General features: G+C 42.1%; 1 protein-coding gene across 2 annotated transcripts in view; it reads right to left on the bottom strand.

The window, feature by feature from the left end:
• The window catches only part of C12H1orf21 (chromosome 12 C1orf21 homolog), a 130,556-nt gene that overhangs the window by 69,471 nt on the left and 36,176 nt on the right, over positions 1-24,909 (bottom strand). For both annotated transcript variants that reach the window (XM_030031871.2, XM_030031872.2), the window contains exon 2: positions 10,657-10,862. In XM_030031871.2, the coding sequence (XP_029887731.1) occupies positions 10,657-10,750 (94 nt within the window). In that variant the 5' untranslated portion in view covers positions 10,751-10,862. The remainder of the gene's footprint in view (positions 1-10,656; positions 10,863-24,909) is intronic.

The following is a 24,909-nucleotide window of genomic DNA, read 5'->3' as shown; positions in this document are numbered from 1 at the left end:
ATTTGGGAAAGTAATCTCATTTAGGGTCTTTCTGATTTTTTTCAAATTAAAGAACTAAAATAATAGGAAACAGAACTCCAAATATGCACTATTTTTCTTTATTGCTCATTTTTTGCTTCCTGCCAGGAGAAGTCATGACTAAGAACGCGAAGGCTTTATCCAGCAAATCATCCACTCAATTGATATAAATGCAGTGCCTCCCCAAAGCAGGAGCAATGTAGCTGAGGGCGTAGCAATGCAAAACCTTACTCTGCCAATGACTGAGAACAGTCCTCCAGCATGTAAGGACAAGCCATTTGTTTCTGTGCATCTGCTCAATTGATCTGCTACCTAGCACAGGCTTGCTCACCAGTGGTGGATGTGATGAGCTTCCAAGGGTCAGGATTTTCTTCTCCTTTTTTTGTATTTTGACTTAAAATTAACAAAAAGCTTCTGTAACTATAAGGCCCATGGTATGAGAGAGGTGGCAACTGCTGCGTGAGAGATGAAGATAGCAACAGGGAAGTATAACAAGTCTTTATCCACATTCAGATAATTGCTAGCTCAGTTGTGCCCAGTCCTGATAGACTCCAGAGTGCTATCAAAACAGAGCTTATTCATCATAGTGTATACAGCACTGCAGGGTGTGGACAAGCTCTTTAACTCTCCCTGAATGGGAATCCCACCGCTATCACTAGAGTTGCGTTGCACGGGGATTACTACACCTGACAGAGGAACGCCTTCAACCACTGTTGCTCTACTGCCCCGAAACAATTTACAACTAAGCAATTTTCCAACACCCAGGTATTTAAAGAGCTACTCTACCATCACTTCTGAACTAGTTTTCTTCACTGCTGGATCAGTGAAACTAGATGTTGAAAACCAATGTTGTTAAGAGTGGTAAGGTATCTTCCTGGAGCCTACAGGAACCTTTCCACTGACTTGGATCTCATCCCTAAGGACCACCAGACCAGCATTGCTCCACTTGCAAGTAAAAACAAAAGGGGGAGGAGTAGGAGAAGGGAGAGCTATTTCAATCACAATCATTACATAAAGCTCATGATTAATAGATAGATGCTCTCAGGGCCCTGAGTGCCCTAAGAGGCCACGACCAGCCTCACGAAACCCCCACTTGCATCTTCTGCCCATGGATCCAGGAGCTCTGTTTTGGCAGAGGCTTGGGCCTTCAGTCCTTGCCAGAGCAGGTCCGCCTGTCTTTAGTCCTGCCTCTGGTCGAGAGACCTCAAACACACATTGTAGGTACCTTGTCTCCTGGATGGACCCCTCCAGCAAGCTCTAGCTTGTCCCCAGCCTTGTCACCTGCTGCTCCTCACTGCATTCCCTGGATAGACCCTGGACCTGGTTCATTGCCGTGCCTTGGACTGCCGACGGACCCTGTCACCAGCACCCGGCGCTGGCCCATGTCCAGGCCCCGTGGGACTGTACCCCATCAGTGAGGGCACTGTGGGCGCTGGGGTCACCCTCAGCTCCCAGCTTATGTGCACTCGTGGGACAACCCTGCTCCTGCTCCAGGAGAGATGCTGGCCCATTACACCTTCTACAAAAGCCTCATTTTATATTCTTTATATATTTCTATATTTACTTACTGGGGTGGAATAAAGAGCTTGTCTTCCTACCACTCTTTGAGCAAACCCATAGCCCAGAACAGCTTCTTACACTGCAAAAGCATTACCTTTTCCGAGAGAGCTATAAAGGTGAGCCACTTTTACTCACAAAAGGTAAAAATACAGAGTTTGAATTCATGTGGAAAACACTTTCTTTACACACGTTCATCACTAACATGTCTCCAGACATAACCTGAGGGTAGGATTTGGTTTTGTTTTGATTTTTTTTTTAAAACCCTGTTGCTTCCATATGGGAGTAAAATAGTAAATTATTGACTTACCAAGGGTGTTCTCAGAGTTACACAAATACACCATAAACCCAGATAACAAACACAATTTTATTACATTTCGCACATGAACATAACACCAAAGGATTTTTTGGTTCTATTCTTCTTGCTCACTTCCTGAAACACATGTTTAGTACTGACTCATGTTTTCTTAGATAAGAAAGCAGGCTATCACCAAATTGGGTTGGAACAGGATGGATAAAAACAAAGATGATGTTAAACTAAAAAAATATAATTTCAACTGAATAAAAAAGTGAGGAAAAACAGAGTCCAGTATAATTCTGGAAGATGCTCGCATACTTCAGCCCTACACTGCAATGCAGCTTTCAGGCATTGAAGCAAGATCTACTTTGTAACATTAGCTGCTGAAATCATGAACAACTTGAAAGCTACCCTTTCAGGAGATCAGCCAGAATTTGAATTTAAGCAATGAAAATCTCCTCCTTTGAAACTCACTCTGATATTTAAAGTTTTGCACCCCCCAGACCAGGTGCCTACATGCCACTCAATTCCACGGAGCTCACATTAAGCACTGCATGGAATGAGTGCCTGTGGTTGTACCGGAGATATTTGTTCATGTTTGAAAATGTCTTTAAAAAACATTATTGTCTCAAAATATCCAGTATGGTATTAGGACACTGCATGGCGCTGGTGGTCCCTTTATGCATAATCACTACTGTCCCTAAAATGAGTAAGATCTGACATTGCAGAAGCATGTCAGGACAGCCAAATGAGCTGGAGCAATTACTATTTGAGTGCTAACCAGCTGACCAATAGTCAATAAAATAAATGCTGCCAGGCAAAGTGAGCTGTGTGTTTGTGTGAAGCCTAATGCAGCAAGACCTTCTGATCACAGCATGCGTTCACGGTCAACGTGACAGAAGTTATATTCCTTAAGCTACGGCTTTCCAGATAGTTTCAGTTCAGTAAGGATGGCCATGCTGCCTTTCAGAAGAAAGAATTTCTGCTTCTCAATTTTAGAGGTTTTTTTCTGACAGTTGGGGGAAAGGGAGAGGTAACAGGAAGGTGTGATTCACTGAAAACACTTCTAATATATTTTTGCCACTTCAAGTTTCATCTGAAAACTTCACAACTTCAGAACTTCAAATGGCCAGAAGATGATGTGCAGAATTCTGTGCACAGGAACAAGGCAGGTTTAGGAAGTTATCTCATATTAATTAAGGACAACAGGCTTGCCAGGCCCAAAGATATTTTGAAGTGTCCTGAGCAACAACCTGAGACTGAAGTTTTGAATAAGATGATACTTCTAGGCCTGCCTATTAAGGAAAGAGCCTTCAAAACAAACCAATCCCTACAAGGTTTGGGCACAATATTTTTGGAGGTGACAATGCATATTTAGGAAAGGTAAGTCATAGTCCAAAATTCCCCTTGCTATTCTCTTTCTGTATACAGTGGGCATGTTTTAAAAGTTTCAATTATTTTAGCATCTTTAGGCACTTACTTCAAATGCACACGGCATACATCAAAATAAGTCAGAGCTCTGCTGTCTTGGGCAGCAGACTGAGATACCCACATGAATGAGGCACAGCAGACACAAGGAAGGAAATAATTGACTGTCACAAGGCAGGGTTTAGCAGAAGTGAGACAAAACCATAAAACATTGTATTGGTTTTGTTGGCAAGGTTTTGGTAGCGGGGGGGGTTACAGGCGTGGCTTCTGTGAGAAGCTGCTGGAAGCTTCCCCTATGTCCTACAGAGTCAATAACAGCCAGCTCTAAGATGGACCCGCCGCTGGCCAAGGCCGAGCCCATCAGTGATAGTGGTAGCACCTCTGTGATAACATATTTAAGAAGGAAAAAAAGTTGCAGGGCACACAGAAACCGCAGCCAGAGAGAGGAGTGAGAACATGTAAGAGAAACAACCCTGCGGACACCAAGGTCAGCGAAGAAGGAGGGGGAGGAGGTCCTCCAGGCGCCGGAGCAGAGATTCCCCTGCAGCCCATGGGGAAGACCATGGTGAGGCAGGCTGTCCCCCTGCAGTCCATGGAGGTCCACGGTGGAGCAGATATCCACCTGCAGCCCGTGGAGGACCCCACGCCGGAGCAGGTGGATTCCCGAAGGAGGCTGTGACCCCGTGGGAACCCTGCGCTGGAGCAGGTTCCTGGCAGGACCTGCGCATCTGTGGAGAGAGGAGCCCATGGAGCAGGTTTTCTGGCAGGACTTGTGACCCCGTGGGGGACCCACGCTGGAGCAGTGTGCTCCTGAAGGACTGCACACTGTGGAAAGGACCCATGCTGGAGCAGTTCGTGAAGAACTGCAGCCCGTGGGAAGGGCCCACGTTGGAGAAGTTTGTGGAGGACTGTCTCCCGTGGGTGGGACCCCACGCTGGAGCAGGGAAGAGTGTGATGAGTCCTGCCCATGAGGAGGATTAAGCGGCAGAAAACAACGTGTGATGAACTGACCGTAAACCCCATTCCCCGTCCCCCTGTGCCGCTGGGGGGGTTGGTAGAGAAGCCGGGAGTAAAGTTGTGCCCGGGAAGAAGGGAGGGGTGGAGGGAAGGTGTTCTGAGATTTGGTTTTCTTTCTCATTACCCTACTCTGGTTGATTTGTAATAAAGTGAGTTAATTTTCCCCAGGTTGAGTCTGTTTTGCCCGTGACGGTAAGTGGTGAGTGATCTCTCCTGTCCTTATCTCGACCCACAAGCTCTTTGTTATATTTTCTCTCCCCTGTCCAGTTGAGGAGGGGGAGTGATAGAATGGCTTTGGTGGGCACCTGGCAACCAGCCAGGGTCAACCCATCACAAACATATAGGAAGAAAGAAAACACCAAAATGAGAAAACTCATGATGAGTTGGTAAAGATTTTGGGTTTTAAATGGTGGTATTGGTGAACAAGAAGCCAAATAAAGCTACCTCCTTCCAGTTCAGGTATGGCACCTACAGAGCAGCGTACTTGTTCTGGGTGGCTAGGCTGAACTCCTCAATTTTGGTGAGAGAAGGGAGTCCTCCCTATGAGATGGGTTGTTGCTTTCCTGATACTGCAGAACAACTGCCACCATACAGGACAGGTCAGTACTTGCCGTCATTAAATACTCTTAACTTTCTTGCTTGGCTTTTGGACTATGGCATTTTCAAAAGATTTGGGAAGAAATATCAACACAGGAGAAAACTGCTGAAAAAAACAAGTGAGGAAGAGCAGAGCAGAGATAAGGGCATGCATGTCTGCAAGTGATCTGACATCAGGTCCCTCACACATCTTCTCCATGTTGTCCATCTCTAAAACAAGGGTGGGTCTGTAATACAAACCAGGAAAGTTGTGAAGATGACTACACTAGAGCTTGTGAAGCAACCAGTTTTTCAATATCATTACAACACCTCAATGCTAAAGATATCCTTTTCTAGCATTCTCCCAGCTGCTCTGAGATAAACTGGTTTATAAACTATTGTGCTTTGCGTTCAGCTTTATTTAGACTGGTTTAGCAATTGGAGTTGCTGTTGATAACAGAAATCCTATCCAGCAATTGCAGCATGGATATTCCCAATTTGCCAGAAGATTCTTACCTGCCATGTTTACTCTCACTTTTGCAAAGCACCCAAGAGCTCCATATAAATGTCTGGATTAGCCTCTCAGATTAATAAACAGATTCTAAAATGGTTTTTTTTTCCCCACAACAAATCACATTACTATTTATTTTCTTACACAAAAAATTACGTCAATAACCTCCTCCCCAAATGAACATCCCATGATTTTTTAAAAAAGGCACAAATAAAATTAATCTACAAGAGACATTATATCATTAAAACACATGCTGAAATCAACAACACTCAAGGCTCTATCATGGCATTTTTTTCTTCATTGCTATTTACATTATTATAGTTCTTATGTATTGCCCTGGAAATCAGCTTTGAAGTGGAATGATGAACAAATTAAGATGTATTATTACTATCCTTATTAGAGGGATTTTAAAGTCATTAGAGGCCAACAAGACATAATAATGATATTATATTCAATCTTCTCTAGAACATCTCCTTTGATAGGCTTGCTAACTCAGTTATTTAAATATGTATTACAGCAACATGCAGCATGCCTTCTACAGTTTGGGATAAGATGGAAATTTTTATGTTTTGTTTTCAGTTAACCAGAATTTGTTCTTAGAGAATTCATGGGTTTCATGGTGGATTTCTCGGTTTTAAAAACTAGAAATTCAAATTTGCAGTGAACACCTGGCTCAATGTGACCACTCAACTGAAAAAAAGGTTAATAGCTTGGGAGAAAATAAGGCACTGGAGCAGAATCTTAACCTGCAGTGACTTTTGAAAGTAAAAAAAAAAAAAATCCTCACAGAAGCAATGATCTCTCAAATAGTCAATAGACTTGGCTTCAACCAGCCATCACCAGGCAAGAAGGAAAAAGCATCTAGAGGCTCTGAGGAAGAACAGAAGCAGAACTGCACCACTATGAGCAGTTCAGAAAATAGTCTCTGGATTCAAAGTGACATCTATAGCCAAACAAAAACTACTGATTAGAAAAAAAAAATCCAAACACTGTATACCTGGAAATTATCTCCTTTTCTTCCAAAGAAGGGTCAATAAACCCTAAGCCACATCACAACCCCTGAAGAATGCTTTGGAAATGTTAAGTGGTCTTCTAGACAGGCCACCTTCTGAGGGCTTGGAGGGAGGACTGCAAAACAAGTATAAGGCTTGTGGCATCCAAGTTGAGTGACAACAAAAAGGCAGAGGGCAAAGCTGTAGCCATGTTGGCACTCTTAACCCCTGCATTGCTTCTTTGCCTGCTTCTCCCCTGGAAGGAAGAGGAAAAAGTGCTGAAGGCCTAGAAGTGTGTTCATAGCAATGGAAATCAAAGTTGGCAATGCAATAACAATGCTGTTCTGGCAACTTCTGCAACATGAACAGAGAATTGTTATCCAAGGCACAAAGAGCTGTACAGGAATTGCTTAGGTCCTTCCCATCCTTCCTTTTCCCATGATGTCCTGTACCATGAGCTTACCCCAAATGAGAAGCTTGGAGACACCACCATTTACACAGTTCTGAGACCTCAATTTCTTCTTCAGTTCAGACAACTAAGGATGTTTCCCTGCCTCCACTACACATACAGCAAGAGTTCGTGTTTAATGACAACCAGACAGGTCTTCTCTCCTCCCCCCATCAAACAGTCTCATTATAGTTACAGTTCTTTTCCATCAGTTACAAGGGGGAAGCTTATAACACCAGGCTATGACTAACCCCCTTCTTCTCTGCCCTCTGAAACTTCCACTGTTATTCAAGCTTGACAGCAGATATGGTATAGAGTAGCCCCAGCATCTTCATCACTGTAGGCTGGCATTGGCAGTTCTTATTGCCCAGCTGGAAAACAAGTGCAATGGTATCAATGACCATCTAGTTCATTCCTCAGTAACTCCACTTGCTACTTGTGGAGCTGCAATTACAGCAGTGGAGGAAAGTGGGAAAGCTCTTGAGCACCGAAGACAGAGCTCACAAAAAAATAACATGAACGACTACCTTGTTGCCAGTGCACTTATTTGTGGAAAAAGAGTGGTATGTGGGAAGGTGAAGGTTTTTCAGCTATGTGGCTATGCTTACAACCACGCACTACAAAAATCCTTAAGTGGCAAAAAAACCCAGCAGCCTAAGGCATAGGCAAGAGCAAAGTTGGCTAGAACCAAAGTATTTTCATACCTCTCCTCACTCAAAATGACCTATTTAATACAAAAGCAAGATAGGAAGTACAATCCTTACTATTGACTCTTTCTGCCTGCAACTTCTCTGAGCACAATGTTCAATGAAGAAAGAAGCATACCATTTCCATCTCAGGTGTTAGGCAAACAGCAAGGGGCAATATATAGTAAGGCACGCCTTTCAGATCACACCAGCTGCCCAGGGAAGGCAGCACCAGCACTGAGGTGTTTTCCTCTAATTCTGTCATTGCTGTTCCAAGTCCTTCAGGAATTCCTCCACTTGTGAAACATCTGAGGCAATCTGGGCTACTACAACTATGAAGCTCATCCCTGCTACTTCTGCACAGGCACTTTGTCAGATTAGTCCCCAGATGCGAACACTGCAAGTGTTCATCATCTATGAACATCACAATATATGCATACTAATATTCTCAGGATGTTATTGACGCTATCACTACATCAGCCACCTTTCAACCCCACTTGTCGTCTTTGTTTCTTTTACTTTGCTGCTTCCTTCCCCAAAACTACTTCTCTTACAGACTGCCTCTAATTCCCTTTCCATTACCTTCTTGCTCCTCATGAATGATCTGATTTCCCTGCCACTCACCTTGGTCTTGCTCTGCCTCGTCATTCTGCTGACTGACATTTCAATCCCTACAGGCTGCAGAGATACTCTGCTCTTGGCTACTGGCTGAATGAGACACTTCTGTCCCTTCCCAGAAATAAGGAAGGAAACATTCAGCAGTTCTTGGCACCCGGAACTGGACAGGCAAACGCATGATGGAAGTGCTGCAATGCTTTTTAAACTTTGTTGACTCTGTGGATCCTCCTGTATCTCTGGGAACTTATTCTGCTAAGATTTGTCATCCTAGCTGAGCTTGGCTACGCTCTCTCCTTGCAGGGAGTTGATGATGACAGGCCTCTGATACGGCACTGACTTCCTCCTTGATGACTTAAGGAATAACTCCGCAGAATATGTTACATGGAATTAATTTGGGACTAACAACATGGAAGTTTAATAGAAAACGAAGTGGGAAGAATACTCTGAGCTTTCAGGTCTAACTCATAACAAACAATGCAATTGCCACTATGATTTCCAATATGGAAGCACGGGAAGCAGGAATAGGATTCAGTCTCCTATGAAAGAGCTCTAGGCATTTGGCAAGTCCAGAAGATTGTTAAGAAGGATGACAAATATGATATTAAGGTGTAATTTTCTTGCCTCTCTTTTTTGTATTAACAAATTGTGTTCAGGAGCTACGCACAGCACTGTACATATGAAGCATGAGGCTTCCTGCTTCTAAGCATCCTCTTGATCAGTTATAGGTCCCAAAAGGACAGCAGTAAAGCCAGGTACACTCCAGCTCACCTTTCTCATACATCTAATTCCTGATCTAGAGGCTGTCCCTCAGCAGCAAGGCAAAAATGTGGCTTCTGTGCTCATTCTGGTTACTATTCAACAAGTTGTTTAAGTCACAGGCTCCAACTCTGCTAAAAAAGGATCAGTCATGGAACTGGATTTTTAGCAATGACAAACTGCATACCTAAAGTATGTGCCACAAAATGGTTAACAGCAGGTATTACTCCTGACATTGATAGGTTTCTATAAAATAGGGGACAATTAACAGCACTCGGATGGATTCCAGAATAGCTAAATGATACTGTTGACACCAGTCCAGATCTATAAAGTGGGTGCCCTTTAAAATTCCTTCAGTCTTCTTGATCCTCTGCTTCCAGAAGTTACTTTAGGTTTCTTGTCATTAAAGTTATGGTCTTTGGCCCGCAGCATGCAGTTAAACAAAACAAAAAAACAACAAACCCCCCCCAACTGAGACGCACATATTGCCAAAAATTGCTCCCTTGCTAAATATCAGCTAAAATATAAACTCAGTTCCTTTGAGAAACTAATAGGGCTTTTTGTTCATGACAGCACTTAAAGCCTCTTTTTAATAAGAGCAACATACTGAACTCACAATTCCAAAACCAGTATCTCTAGCATTAGTGAAGGAGCACGCACAGGAAAATAACCCATCATTTAGTCCTGAAGTTTGCTGAACAACTACTTTCTCTTCAGATTACCCCCTCTAGGTATTCTTACTTTGGAATCCACAGTGAGAGCAAGCTAGCCCTCAGAAAGGCTGAGAAAGTAAAATGTCATTGCTTTTGAAATTAAAGGGAGATATTTTTTAATGCTAGATGTGTCATTCCCACTATTACACAAACAATTGCTATAAAAACCACCACAGAAGTCTGGCATACTCAGTAGTAATGCACCTATTTTAAGAATAACAGTACCAAGTCAGCTTATTCACAGCTGACTTAACTTTCAGATAGATATCTGGGCAGATCTAGAAATTTCATTTCTGAACAGTCTTCCAGATAATTCTTGACATTTTAAAAACTTAATTATGATTTAGATTATTATCTAAAAACCACTTAGCATATACTAACAGAATCTGGGGGGAAAAAATCATGAAGCTAACTATGGATTTTATCTCATATCACTTTACCTTTCCTGATGCACAAGTATCTGTGACAAGACCTGGATAGTAGACCAGTCGTCCCACACAGTGAAACAGATGTTTTCATCCCACATTCAGAACTTCCCAGTACCACTGAATCCCTCACAGAAGGTTACTTCTAGTTTCATTGTACCTTCAAACCCTGTTTGCTATAGGATTTCAGAACTAATGTTTTATTGCTTTACAGGAAAACAGCATTGAGGAATTATTTTTCTTACTGAATGGATTTTTATTTTTAGGAAATGACTCAACTGTTTTGGTACCTAATGACAAATATGTAACGGAGACCCATATATAAATATGAGGGGGTGTGCAACTCGTTGTCTTTGAACTATTCCAGGATGCATGGAGTTAAAGACAGTGCAGTACTGTACATCACTTAGAATGTTAATTTTCCACTAAGGATTTCACCCCAACCTCTGTTTCAGCTGTCATGGTACTGCCCCTTGGAGGGGCTAACTGCACTATCATCATGATTTATTTTAACATGCATTTTCCTTTATGTTCTGTGAAAGGCTAAGGCTCTCAAATATACCTTCCAGAACATTCATGATGTTGAAGAAAGATGAAATCCTGCAACACTTACCACCAAACACATCTCCGTTCTGATAGTTTTTCCCCTTCTGAGTTTCCTCTTCGTTTTGAACAGTAGAAACATGCTTGGCGGAGGCACAGCCCATAGCTTCATTCAGACAGCTCCAGCTGGACCAAACTACAAATCATGTCTAGAGACGCACGCTCATTGTGTTAAAAATAATCCCCCTTCCCGTGTGGTTGTCAAGTCACTTCTACCTAAAGACAGCAAAAGAGAGAGAAAAGTATTTAGCCACATATATTGACAAAAGGTAACCTCTAAATGTAGAGCTTCAAGAAATAAAAAAAATGGGGTTTGTGAAGAGGATTAGAAGAGCACAGACTGTCTCCATCATCTTAGGTGTTTAAAACCATATTCAGTAAACAGCTGATATAGCTAGAGTATGATATGATACAGGTAGAGTATGATATAGGTACACACAGATGTCTCCCACCCACCCAGCTATCCCCACAGAACATGGGGTTTTTTGGAAAGACAACAAGAAACTGGCAATATCTGCTCCTCCTGTTCCTTTTACCAATCTACCTGTCAAGCCAGATTTCTTACAAAGTGTTTAAATGATTAAGAGCTGCTAATTGCAGGTGTTCAGACAAAATAATCCCTCTGAATCAATTCAAGATCTTATGCTAATACATGTGAAAGAGGATAGCCAGCTTTATTATCTTTTTACTATGTGTTCGTTACTCTACTGGATCCATTAAACCTCCACTGCTCAAAAAGGCAACTATACCCATCTTAAGATAGAATAACACTCCCTAAACAATCCAGATGTCATGTAAAACATCATGGAAGAAAAAGCTAATTTATATCTGCAATATTTTATGTAAAAAAAAAAATAATTAAAAACATTAACTGTTTAATGACTAAATGGTTCCACACTCAAACAAAACCAACTTCAAAGCTGGGTGAATGACCTGGCTTGCCTTTCCACCAGCCAAATCTTTTGGAAGGGGAGAAGAGCTAGAGGAAAATGAAAACCACCCCTTTTTACTGAGTTGTTTAGCTCAGCTATAGCATAAGATCATATGCACAATTTCTTAACTCATTACTTCTGGGTATTTACTTTAAAAGGATGTTGTTCATTTTACTCCATGCCGACCACAAGAATTTTATCTACAACAAGCAGACGGGTGCTCTTACCTAGGATATAGCAGTATCCATCCTACCAGAAAGGTGTAATCCCAAAGAAAATATTTTGAGTTTTATTTCCCTGTGCGCTCAGCACGAACAGCATGCCTGCCCATTTTTGAGTTTTATTTCCCTGTGCGCTCAGCACGAACAGCATGCCTGCCCGTGCCGAGGCAGCACCGTGACACATCAGGACATGGTTACGGGGCCTCCACAGCCACCCTTGGAGGGATTTCCCTGCCCATCCCCAAAGTCACAGAAACGAGGATGTGGCCAGCAAGGCCGAGAGGGATTCTGCTTCTGCTATTGCAGCCACAGGTTCCCTGAAGAACAACTTTTACCATGCAAGAGGAAGGACTCTGGATGCAGAACCACCTCTCATGTCTACTCACAGACCAGCTTCCACCTTCCATCTTGCTCTGCACAGAAAAGTGCTTTTCTCCACTTAACGAGGGCATTCCACTCAAAGCATACAACATATATATGCCCAAACCCTGTTCTAAGCAGCTAACTCTCCCAGTCACACCTGTATGTGCATTTTTTTTATGCTCAGTATATTCCCCAACATGTTTTCTCCTTTTTCCCTTCCCCCTATACACGCACGCTTGAGTGTAAATTTCTAATTACCCAATCCTTCTCTTCTCCCTTAGCCACAGCTAGCTACTCACACAAAAACGCAGGATTTTAAACCAAGCATTCATGCTGTTAGTGGAAGGGAGCGAGCAGATCCCCCTTGAGCTATTATTTTAACTCTATGTGGTTACATACTTTTTTTTTTTTAAAAAAAGAAAACCTAGGTTTTGCAGCAGAAGTCAGTATTATGCTAGGGAAGCTTTCTGCTTCCTCAAGCAATTGCCAAGGCTATTCTTCAAACCATTTTAATACATCTGCTTGTCAGATGTATAGACAAAGCTACAAGCCCTGCTAAGAAACAAATCGCTCTCAAGATCCCTCTGTGCACATCCGAGCAATCAGTATCCAGAGCAGGCCATTCTAATTACACTTGCCATGCGTCATAAATACTGATACACTCATTTTATGTAAACTATATTAGTTGTTCTTAAGTTTTTGCAATGCAGTGAGGGTCACAGCTGACAATTACAATTTATCCTCGTGTGTGTCCAAAGAGCATGACAGCCTGCATTAATGTAACAGGTCTTCATCTCACTGTTGGGGTGGGAAATGAGGCTCCATAAGGATTTCAAGCATCAGCCACACTGTGCTTGCTCAGGAGGTAGGTCAAGACACACAGAGGTGTGGGAGATGGAGGAGAAAGAGCAGACTGGGAAGGGGAACTGCTAACTGGACTGGAAATGAAATGTGGAGTAATTTTCTTAGAGGATGCAAATTTGCTTAAAGACAATAGCTTTACTAGACCAACTGAAACAAATGAGGGGGTAAAAATGATCAAGTTTTTTGCCACAGAGTCCCTGTTTCAGATTTCAGATAAAAGCAGGAGCCTCAAGATAAGCAGAGCCTGAAAACAGTAACTTTGATTTCTTATTTAAAATATAACCAGTTACATTACCCCAGGGAAAAAGATGTGGCTGGCTATGGGGCAAAGAGCAAGGGGAGACTCGATGTAACCCCAGAAAAGACAAGGAGGTGTGTACGTGGGACTGCTAACACGCTGTACATGGGGGAAAATTACTGCACACTGCAAACCCAGCATATCTCTGTCACAGAACAGCCAAACTGCGCTCACAGAAGTACCTGTTGAAGGAATTACGCTGTTGCCATTTTCAACTATTTTTCCTCTTTCTTTTTCTGTCTCTCAGCAGGGACCATTTACAAAAGGGAAACAGCTGCTTAGTAATAAAAAACAAATGTATTTCATAACATAGCAGTGAGTTGGTTTTGGGGAGGGGATTTTTTGTGAAGCCTTATACACAGCCAACATGCAGCAAAACAAATTGCAAAATACTTAATCATTGATTAGTACCCAGGAGGGTGATGGTCCCGTCACCCAGGACTGGCGAGCTGTAGAAGCAATCGGGAGCAAAGACACAAAACGTGAATGCAGAAGGATAAAGCTCTTTGGAGGAGGGAAGGAAAAAACATCCACAGTCAAATCTCTTCTTGCAGTATCTTGGTAGCACATGCCAACCTTACTAAAAATATGGTCACGTTCAAAGGCATGCTGAGATTAAAGGAAACAAAGGGGAATACAAGAACTGGAAGTTTCACCTTTTACATTAAAGGACAGTAATCACAGCAGTATCTGAAAAAACTAACACTTGGATTATGAAGGCAATTTCTCCTCGTGCCAATAAATTGGGCTGAGAAAGCTACTCCAAAATGACCTCCAAGGTAAGTCCAACACACATTTCCAGGCACGTTTCTTGGACTACAGTACACATAGCGCAGCAAGACAGACGACACTGCGACACCAATAACTAACACAAGCCAGAATTAGCAGAGGATTTAAAACAAAAAACAAAACAAATCAAAACAAAAAAGAGATCGTGAGAGAAAAGCAGCATTAATTTTATAAGAGATGAAATCTGAGATACACAACACCACGACGCTCCCCAGCCTTACACTGTCCCTCAGGGAAACCTCTCTTGCCCGCGTATTGAAGCCCACTGTGATGAGATCCAGGTATCACTCAGAAATGAGATGCTGGTCCTCATTCAGCTGGATGCCTGCAGAGGGTTTTGATGATGTGAAAGGCAGTACTTCGAATAGCAGCAGAATCCGTTCTGCCTCCTCCCCCACTTTTCCACAAATATAATTTTCCCTTTTGTCTTCCTGAGCATTTTGGGAGCATACAGATTTTTAGAAGCCAAAAATAAAAAGAATAAGAAAACCTCAAACCATTTGCAGTTCATGTTCACCACCCACCATCATTAATTATCAAGATTTGAGAGGCAATTTACAAGCTCCAATCTGCAAAATGCTAGTGAGAAAAATCTCTCAGGCAGATCAAAAGTGTCTACACCACCCCAAATTAAGTGCGGCAGGTTTAAGATTAACATCTTATGTGTGGGTCAAGAGAAGACTACAGACACTCTCAGATGCTGTACTTGGTACCTCAAGTTTCTTCTGAGCTAAAAAAAGGGGGATCTCAATTCTTAGACTAGAGATTGCCATTGGAAACCTTAAGCAAAATTTTTTTTTTTGAAGCTTGTCTATATTGTGCTTTTTCTTTTACCAGCTCTTTCAACACTTCATTAATCCACTTATCATCCCCTCACCTCTTACTTCTGACAGTCATGTCCAAGGCTGCATCCTTGACAAAACACATTTTGCTTCCACAGCTGAAAACCAAACACTTAATAGCAAATGGAGGATCTCCAGTGTTTTACAACAAAAGTACGTTAATTATTCTGTTATCACAGGTGTATTTGTTTTCATCTTTATTGCACTGAGATAACCAATCTTTCATCTTCTTCAGACTGCAGATACATCTGAAAGTTTCCTTCCGTGTTGACCACACAGGAAATCAGGTTAAAATTTCACAAAGCTCAAGAAATCACAGCAATGAGCTTCATGCAACCATAAAAAAACACTAAGCTACAAAGAAAAACCACACTGCCTTCTCCTATAATACAACCTAGTCCAGGGAGAACACAAGGATTTAACTTAGTGCTATTAATTGTATTTATTTCCTATAAGAAATAGGCCTGTTTGATTTCCATTTGAATTTTTTTTTCCCCAAAAAGAAGAAAGCAGCAATGTCTTCTGAATTTGCCTTCCACAAGGGTTGTTGGGAGTTAGCACCTGGGAGTCCCCACTGTATTACACCTCCTCCTCAGCTACCCTCCACCACCTCTGCCAGAAAAGATGGCTTTGGGGTTGTTGGGGTTTTTTTCCCCCCAACTGTCAAAAGGCATTTTTGAGTCAAAAAGTTGGAGCTTTTGCCTTTGAAGTGCACCAATGGCCTGGGGCGGGGGATAGGGGGAAGATTAAAAAAAAAAAATATATATATCCTATAAACTCTGTTTCTCCTTCTTCAAATTATTCGAACCAGCATTGCTGGTGAATAGCATAGTTATATTGAAAATTAACCACTGACTTGCTAAATGAACAGGGCAAGGTTACAGCAGAATGAGAGTCGCAAACACTGTGGAGTAATACCTTGCAGTGGTAGAAGGGGAAAAAGAAAAGTCAAAGTGAGTGGCGATGCTCTGTTCCTTTGAACCCATAAGCAGAACAAGCTCCCCTCTGCCTGTTGATACTAATAGCCATGAAATTAAGTATTTTCTCCCCTCTATTAATTGTTTGCCTCCGTGATACAAAATTTCTGTGTTTATTACCACATTTCAGCATCCTGTTGGAAACACGCTGTTCTGGCCAGCTGGGCGAATGCAGCAGTAATCTCACTGAAAGTGAAAAGAATGAGTGCAGCACTGTAAAATCAATAAAGCACAAGGAAACGCAGAGAAAGCGCACCACGGTTTTACAGCATTTTACTCAAGCTGCACCAAAAATACCATTGACAAACTAAATAAGCCCAGGATGGTAGAACTGCCATTTGCATGTATCCTCTCTTAGGAAGCCATGCTCAGCAGAAATTGTATTTGAAGCGTTCAGTTTTCAAAGAGCAAACAAGAATACTGCAATTTGACAGCTAAAGAGACCTGATAGAAAAACCACAGAAGCTCATCTACCTAGTTCTTCCCAGCAGGGAGGGCCTGGTTTGAATTAATGCTATTAATTCATATCATCAGGTTACTCATTCTATTACAGGACAGACCTTGCGCCACTGAGGCTTATCCTACCCCTTTTATCAGCAAAATTAGCTTCTCATTTTCTTTTCTTTTGTTTGCAACCAGCATTTCTGCTGATCCAATAAATGTTTTTTGCTGTATGAAAGCAACAAGTGATTTCCAGATAGAATAGCTCTCAACAGCAACATGATACTTCTAGGGAGCATTTTCTCCTTACTCAGTCTCATAAGGAAGAATACCACCAGTGAGTCCCTGGGAAGAGATTTCACACATCACACAGTAAAATACAAGTGAGGAAGGGAAGGGGAACTGCATCACAATCTTCCTCTTCATTGCCACAGGGTAGAGTTAAAGTAACACCAATGTGAAAAGCCCAGCAACCCAGGAGCAAGGTATGTCAGCCACAGGACCTACCATTTTTGCTGTTTCCAAAGAAGATTAATTAATTTTACTGTTTGGTTTTTTAAACCTCAAATACTTTAGAAGTAGTGATAGAAAGATTACCACCACCATTACAGAATGCAGTTTTAGCATCTAATTGTTTTTTTTCCCCTCTTTCTAGGAGAATTAATAGACAAAATATTGAAGACAGATGAGACTTTACAAGACTATGGGCTGGCAATACTGTAGGGCTTTTCTTCCTTGCACATGGAGGAAAAACACACTAGAGATTACATGTTTCTGGTGAGAAAGCAAAATTTTCATACAACATATTTCACCTGCACAGCCTCTTTCAAACCAGTAGCGGTCCCGCAGCTTCTCTTCACCATAGTAGGTGGTGCTACTCAACCAGAATTTCCAAAGAATCAGGACATTTACCCTATGTACTTTCCCTTTGCAGAAAAAACAAGCACTTCTCATTAAAAATAAGATTACATGACAATAAGCTGATGACACCTTAAATATTTCCTGCTTCTATATAAGCAATTGCTATAGCTGTTACAAGGACATTACAGAATTGCAGTAGAGATTTCCACAACACGCACAAAAAGTTCAGATGTGTGTTTCCTATTAAACACGTTTCAGTGCCAGTTTCAGAGCTGGTGGGTCACTACAGTATTTCAGTCCATTGCCCAGTACTTCTCTTTTGGGTCACAGACAGTGCTAGATGATTGAAAACCCAACAGACACCAGCTTGAGGGACCTGATTAAAGGCAACAAGACCCTTTCCACTGACTTTAGGTGGCTTGAGGTCACTTCTAAAACTCAAATTTCATGGAAGAAGGATTGTTTTGTGATTTATTTACAAAGGAATTTTGGAAATGTAGTGCTGGTGATCACAGGCCAGCCAGGCATGCTGGTGTGATAGGAGATACTAGACAGGACTGCAGAAAAGCCAGGTTCAATTCTCCTTAGTACATAACTTTCCTGTATATCTAAGCGTAATCTCCAGCACTTACCGTAATGGGTAGGGTGCCCACGTACCTCTAAAGCATAAAGAAAACCAACAATATGCTCTCCTATTTAATTTCATTTCTGTCTTCATGATTTAAGAACAAGATAGGGTTTACTAAGCAAGATACGGTTTACTAAGCAAGATACAGTAAAAGGCTCTGAGGTACAGGAACAGTGATTTATACAAAGTTTTGTACACGTCTAAGTATGGGTCTGAGCATCATCTCCCTTTTGAGAACTCCCTCCCATTGTTTTGCCTTATTAAAAATAATTTAAAGATGCAATCATTATACCTAGCCAATCATCCCCATCTTTTAGAATTGGACTAAAATAAAATGATGTAGTAGCTGCAGCTGCGCCATCGACAAAACCATTTACTTTGGAGGAAAACCTTGAGAGATAATTACCACACTGTGAAAAAAGCAGATTCGTCCTCCCAAATTCCTCCTGCCCCTTTCCCACCAGTGATGGGGAATGCACCTCCAGATGTAAACAGTGACTTTGGCCTAGAGCTGAACTCTTTTTAGGACTGCCCCTCTCCCCAAAAAAGCAGTGGCTCTCCTAAAAACGCAAAGCACATACTTCTTCATTTCAACAGCAAAAGCATCAAGTATCTAATACCACACATCAGTGGTATTAGACTTGGAGACTTGGACTTTTTAGACTTGGAGGTCTAATCTTTATTCTTTGTTCTTCCACACTTTTATTTCCTTCCCAAACTACTTCTTAGTCTTTCTCATGTGCCACCACGATAGTGGAAATAATCACACAGAGGTGGGTCTGCTAGATGCCTCCAGCTGTACGAGATGCAACCTCTCCACTCTGTGTGGTGATGATGAGCATCTTTCAAAACCCAACAAGAGCACTTTTTGCTTCATCATATCACAAATCCGGCACAGCTACACTCCCCAGGAAAGGGACTTGTAGACTTCCTGAGAGCTGGCGTGCACACAGGCGTCTCCGTCCCTGCTCTTCAGCCCATCCGACCTCAGTGCCATGCACCCAAGGTGGTGGTGGCAGTGCAAAATGATGCCAAAAAACCAGAAATTAATTCTTCCTCTCTGACACCGGGGTGCAGCATCTCCTGTTACAGCAAAACTCCTTTGAGACCTAAGGGCTGCTGGATGTCTCTGCAGCAATACAGAGCCCACCATCTGCCCCCTGGGTCACTTCCGAGGCATTTTTCATTCAAAGAGCTGTGGCAGGAGCTACTTTGTGTGCCACTTAGGTTGAAATTAAAACAAAACAACTCAGCTATGCAGAAGCCAAGGGGGGTGAGATGCTGGGGACCTGCTGCTAATGTGTCAGCAAGGAAACATTTGCCATATGCACCTCTGCTGTTTCTGTGCAATTAAAGCATGAAACAATTTAAAAGGGGTGTCCTTTTTTTTTTTTTTGGAGATGAGCTTGAGAAAAAAGAAATCTTTCTTCACTAACCTGATAACACTTAAACAACAAACTGCAGAGATGCTGCTCAAAACCACAGGCAGTGGCTCATCCAGGCCAGCGAGGAGTAATCCCAGCACAGGCACCCGTTCCCATGCACAGCTGCCTCCTCTACAGCTGAAACAACAGCTACAATCTAGCTAAAAATCATCAGTTAAAATTAATGATAAAAGCTAACAAAGTGGCTCATTTCACTCTTAGCTTTTGTGAACAACTGTATAGGATTCAGCATTTCTTCTTGGGATTTTTTTCACAGAGTCAGGACATTTCCTAACCATAGTCCTATGTAAATGGCACAAGTAGGACTGAAAGGGATGCACACTGCAACCCATGTTCCCAAAATTACGCTACTGACTACTCCCTGCTGCTTAGCAGGGCTACTCCTCAGGATCAAGGATGAGAAAACAGGATTTTTGGTGCTGAAGGCCACAGTACCTGAATGTTTGCATTGGTATGGTTTGATCTGAGAGCCCTATGTGATATCGTACCCTATCACTCAGGTTATCTTCTGGAAACCTGAGTTGGCAGGGCAGCTGAGAAAGCAGGCTGTGCTCAGGAGCAGGAGAGCTTCAGAAACCTCTGGCCAAGAACAGGCAGCTGAAAAAACAGAGGCAAGAGAGGAGCTGGGCTATGGGGAGGAAAAGCAATGTGTCACCGCTCTTGTAAAACCCGTTGTGATCCATTCCCTTCTTTGACTGCATCTCCCCATCCAGCACTCAGGCATGGACACTTCTGGACATCCCTGCTGGAGGCTCAGCATTTGCAAAAAACGTTTCCTTACTCCGTTCCATCAACACAGATTTAGGAGCTTACCCAACTTGCTGCTTTGGGTAAGGGCTTTTTCCTTTTTTTTTTTTAATTAAAAAAAAAGTCTTGGAACATCATAAATTATATTTCCATACTCTCCATTAATGCTAATAGAGCAAGTAATGGAGAGTTTTCCTTTCAGTGGTGAGATGGTGAATGGATATGTGCATAACCAAGCCTGGATACTCAAAAAATAAGATCTAAACCACGTTCTGGCCTATGATATAAATAAATGAGCAGTAGACTAGCCAAAAACAATTGAAATATTTTCAGTTCATATTAACACAGCTATAACTCAAACACAACCAGCAAGCCCAGAGCTGGATCAGCGGCACAGGAGCATGGAATGCTGCAGATCTCTCCTCCCACTGACGACATTGATGGGGTGCTTGACTTCCTTGGGTTACAACAAGGAGCAGTCAAGGCAGCAACACACCTCATCAGGATTAAAAACGTCAAAAACACCTTCTACCTTCTTGAAATTACCTACATCTTATTCAGGCTGTTAGAATCCTGCCTCTCTACTTTGGTCTAATGTTACATTCCCCCAAAAGCAACCATGTTAGATTTTCTGTGCATAGGCAGCTGGCTCCTACTTGGCATCTCTCGTGCTTTGTGCTCTTATGCTTTGACCCACAGTTTAGGGATCTATTTGAACTCAAAAAACCAGTGTTTAAAACCAGTTGTGTATAAAACAAATTAAATCTTTCAAATTAGAAATTTGGGGGGAAAATACATCAAGCACAACTTTCTATTTCATGGTGTAAACTTTTTCTGGATACCACTTGAATTTATTTAAACCAAACACCACGCAGAATAATCATTAAGAAGCAATTTTTGGTACAGAAAGAGGTTTAAGAACCACTCCGAGAACATTTATACCTCACCCATGAATCCCAGCTCAGCAAAACCCTTGCAGACCTGAAGCAAAGGACAGTTAGATCAAGAGCACAGTATCCTTTTGGAAAAGTTCTGTTACGGTTTGGGTGCTGTTACCCACCAGCTGCTCATTGCTGAGCATCAGCTGGATATCATCATCTCTAGGCCTCACCTGCACTGATCCACCATCAGCACATTTGTTACCTGCTTCAACACAAAGGTCAGCCAGCTGAACAAGAGCTGTGACTCATGGTCCATGTCTGCAGAGGTTACTGCTCCCAGCTGCCTGTGTTGTCCCCGCTTCAAGGGACACTTCCTCCCAGCAGCATGAGCAGAACTTCTGCCACTCCACCCAGGACATCAAGGTCACGTCAATCTGTGCCCTGACTCCTCTTCGCAAGTGGCTAAATTCAAAGCTATTTGCAGTTGATTCAATCAAGACTTAAGAGTGACTGATCCAGCTGCTGTCCCAAAATGCACCCACACAGGATGGGTACCTTTGGATTCACCCAGTTCATCCAAAGCTGGTTTGAAACCACTTTTGCAGATCAAGTGTTGCAACTCTCCAGGTTAGCAGATCTTTAGTGCAGCATCAGTGCATGCAAACACCACACCAGTGACTCTTGCATGCACAGCATGGACTCTGTGATTGCAAAAGGCATTAAATAATATTAAGCTGTCTCTGCAAAGCATGTATGTGCCTTCACATCTCTTGAGGAACAGTGAAGATTATAAACTAATCAGTGCTGCTCACCATCAAAAACTGAAACTGGAACTGACTTGAGGACTGGGAACCATCCAAAAATATTTCGAGTACTGCTCCCAACTCCCTCCACGCAACACATGGAACATAACTCATCCACGGAGGAGCAGGGGGGTTATAAATCAGTCTAGCTGCGGGACTGTGAAGTTTCCAAAGTCAGGGAGATGAATCGCTGGCTTCAGGTCCTGCAGTTTTGAAAGGTGTATAACTGAGCACAAACAAGCTGGAGGAAATAATCCTGAAAGAAAATGGCAAACAAAGTGTTCTCCCACCCCCCTCACAGTCACCTGGCCACACAGTTGAGCTCTCACTGTGATTTTTCTGCCAAACCAATACATGAATAGAAGGTGGGGGGGAACAGCTGAAAACATTACAGCCTCACAGGAGTGAAAGCAAGGAGAGAAACCCAAACAGAGCAGGGAAAAAAAAAAAAACCAAACATTCTGCTCAACTGTAGGAGCAGAGAAGAAATGTGTAATAAATAATTGAAAAGGTTCTAAATACCACTGAATACAATCATTAGGAATTGAAGCATAATAGCAATTTTTTTTAAGAATTGTGCTGCTAGAACAATACAAATGGCTACAGGATTATAACTCTTGTGGATAACCCATGCCAAAATAAGCCAGCACAGACATGAAAAAATGCCAAAGCTCTGCAGATGCTCACCCAGGAAGGGAAAACTGATGGGAAGAAAAGTTAATGCAACACTGATTAATTTGCAAGAGTGGAACAAAATACTATAGGACCTCTGAAGAAAACAGAAATATGGACTACAAAAGATTGAGAAGACTTAGAAAAGCAAGAAGGACGTGAGTATATATGCTATTTGGCTGGCTTTGAGGAGGGGCTGAGAAGGCAATGGCTCAGAGGATGCAAATGCATCACCCAGGCTAGCTCTCCACTGGTCCACGCTGGGCCTTTCATTCATATCCAAGGGCAGAGGACACCATCCACAGTCATGTGGAAATTTCACTGACTCCACGGTTTTCATCAACTTGAGACCAGAAGGAGAATCCTGATTCAAAAGTATTTTCCAATTTCTTCTGCTATGCTCTGAACAGGTCTCCTTTCTCATGGGGATGAATTAAGCTGACCCTCCAGGAGCTATTTTGAATCCTTTTCCTTCTGCCTGCAATGAACTCTCCTTACAAATACTTTATTATTCAAATGCTCAAATATTGTTCCTTTTCCAATTCAATGTCCACTGGACTGAGACCTTCAGAGCCTTAGTTGTTATATACTGTCACTAGTATAAGGGGCCAAGGAACAACACGTACCTCTCCATACTACCCACGTAGCCACAAAGAATTGCTAAAGCCATCTCAGCAGCCTTAAAATATTTTGACCTGCTGCTGATATTTGTGCAGAAACTACATGAAAACAGTCACATTTCAACAGTGTTTATACTCAACATCATAGCACCATTTTGGGTTTTTTGAGAACCTCTCTACAAGGATGTCATATGGCTGTATCCCCTTCCTTAGGGACTTCTCTCAAAACCTTTGGCCCTGACATGTTTATTACTTTGAGAAGTACTGTAGCATTGGTTAAGTTTCATTTACATCTTTGTTCCTTCTTTATTTTGTTGTGATTCCCCTCCTCAGGTCCAGCAAGGACTAATTGCAATAACCTGTTGAGTTGAATCCTCTCCATCTCCAGGTCTGCAGGTTGACTGTTCTCAGCTGAGTCCGGTCCAGCAAGACCATTTCACCAACCAGGGTCCATGATTCCCTGCGACAGTGAAACTTCAACGCAGCTGCATCCGAAGATAAAAGGCAGCCAACCAACAGCTGTACAATGTTAAGCTCATTGGCCCCTTTACTCCCACATTCAGCTTTTTGCACATGAAAATAGCAGCTGCTTTCCTAAGTAAATTCTGCAATATCTTTATAGCCTTCCTCTCCCCCTTTTAGCTTCAAGCATGAGAAGGATTTCTTTTTAAAATTAGAAAATGAAGTAAGTTTATGAACTCTAACAGCAGGCAGGCTCTCTTGGATATGTTTTTATTATGTTATGAAAGCAATACTGAAATTAAATTCAAAAAACATTGAATTTGATATTAATTAAGGAGGGAAAAAAGAAAAAAGAGGAAAATGGGGAAGTCAATCTGTTGCAAGTTGTAGTACTTCTCCAAAACCTAACACTCAAAATTAGAGTTTACCAGAAGCTTAAAAGACACAAAACCATTCCCATCAGAGCAAACCAGGGCAGAGTGAAGCATCCAAAGAAGCTCTTGCTAGGGTGCAGAGCTGACAGTTAGCCAGCCACTGACCTGAAATGCAAAAACTGGTTTTAGACGACTATGAAAAAATCCTTCAGTCTGTGGGACAGACAGAAAGCTTACCCACAGTTTCCTCGAATCCCAAGAAAGCTTGGCAAGCAGACCACAGTTGCTCAGCCCTTTGCAGGAGACCTGGTCACAGACATACAGCCCAGCTGGGTCTGGTCTGCCACAATCCTCCCTCAGGCAAAAATACACTGCACATTTTTTTAAATGATTTTTTTTTTAAGAAATTTTTTTTTCTTTCCTTTTCTTTTTATTAAAGTAAGGCAGCACCAAGAAAGTCCCATCCAGCTTGCTAATCTTGGCTTTCCCCTTTGCAATGCTAAAAAAATACACAATAAAAACACTTTTTATTCCCCCCTAAACTATGTGATTGCACCACACAAAACCAGTTTTTAAACAGTGCAGCTATATAGCCCCAAGTATAAACCAGTGCTGTACCAGGTCCTGCACAGATTGTGCACCTCCCTCCCAAGCTCTAAATGTGGATGGTTCACAGCTGAGCAAGGAGCCTGTAACTGGAAGTTGGTTCAATGTTATTTGTAAGAAAAACCATATAACTGAGTCCAGCTCCCTAGAACAACATTTAACTCAAAACAACATAACTGTAAATACTGGCGTCATTTATAGCACCTGTAAATCATACATTGCCAGACAACTGATAAACACAGTCTCATGAAAATCACCTTCCAGAGCGATATGCACCAAAACACCATAAATCCTTCAGTCAGTATTACTGTATTTTTCCATCCCCATGTTATATGCAAATTCTGCGCAACTGAATTACGATACTGTAGCTGAGCACTTACCAATTATATTTTAAACAGACTATTTAAAGGTGCCTACATCCCACTGCAAAAAACGTC

Source organism: Aquila chrysaetos, chromosome 12, assembly GCF_900496995.4.
Source record: "Aquila chrysaetos chrysaetos chromosome 12, bAquChr1.4, whole genome shotgun sequence".
Classification (NCBI taxonomy): Eukaryota; Metazoa; Chordata; class Aves; order Accipitriformes; family Accipitridae; genus Aquila; species Aquila chrysaetos.
This window is presented reverse-complemented; position numbering and strand designations above follow the sequence as displayed.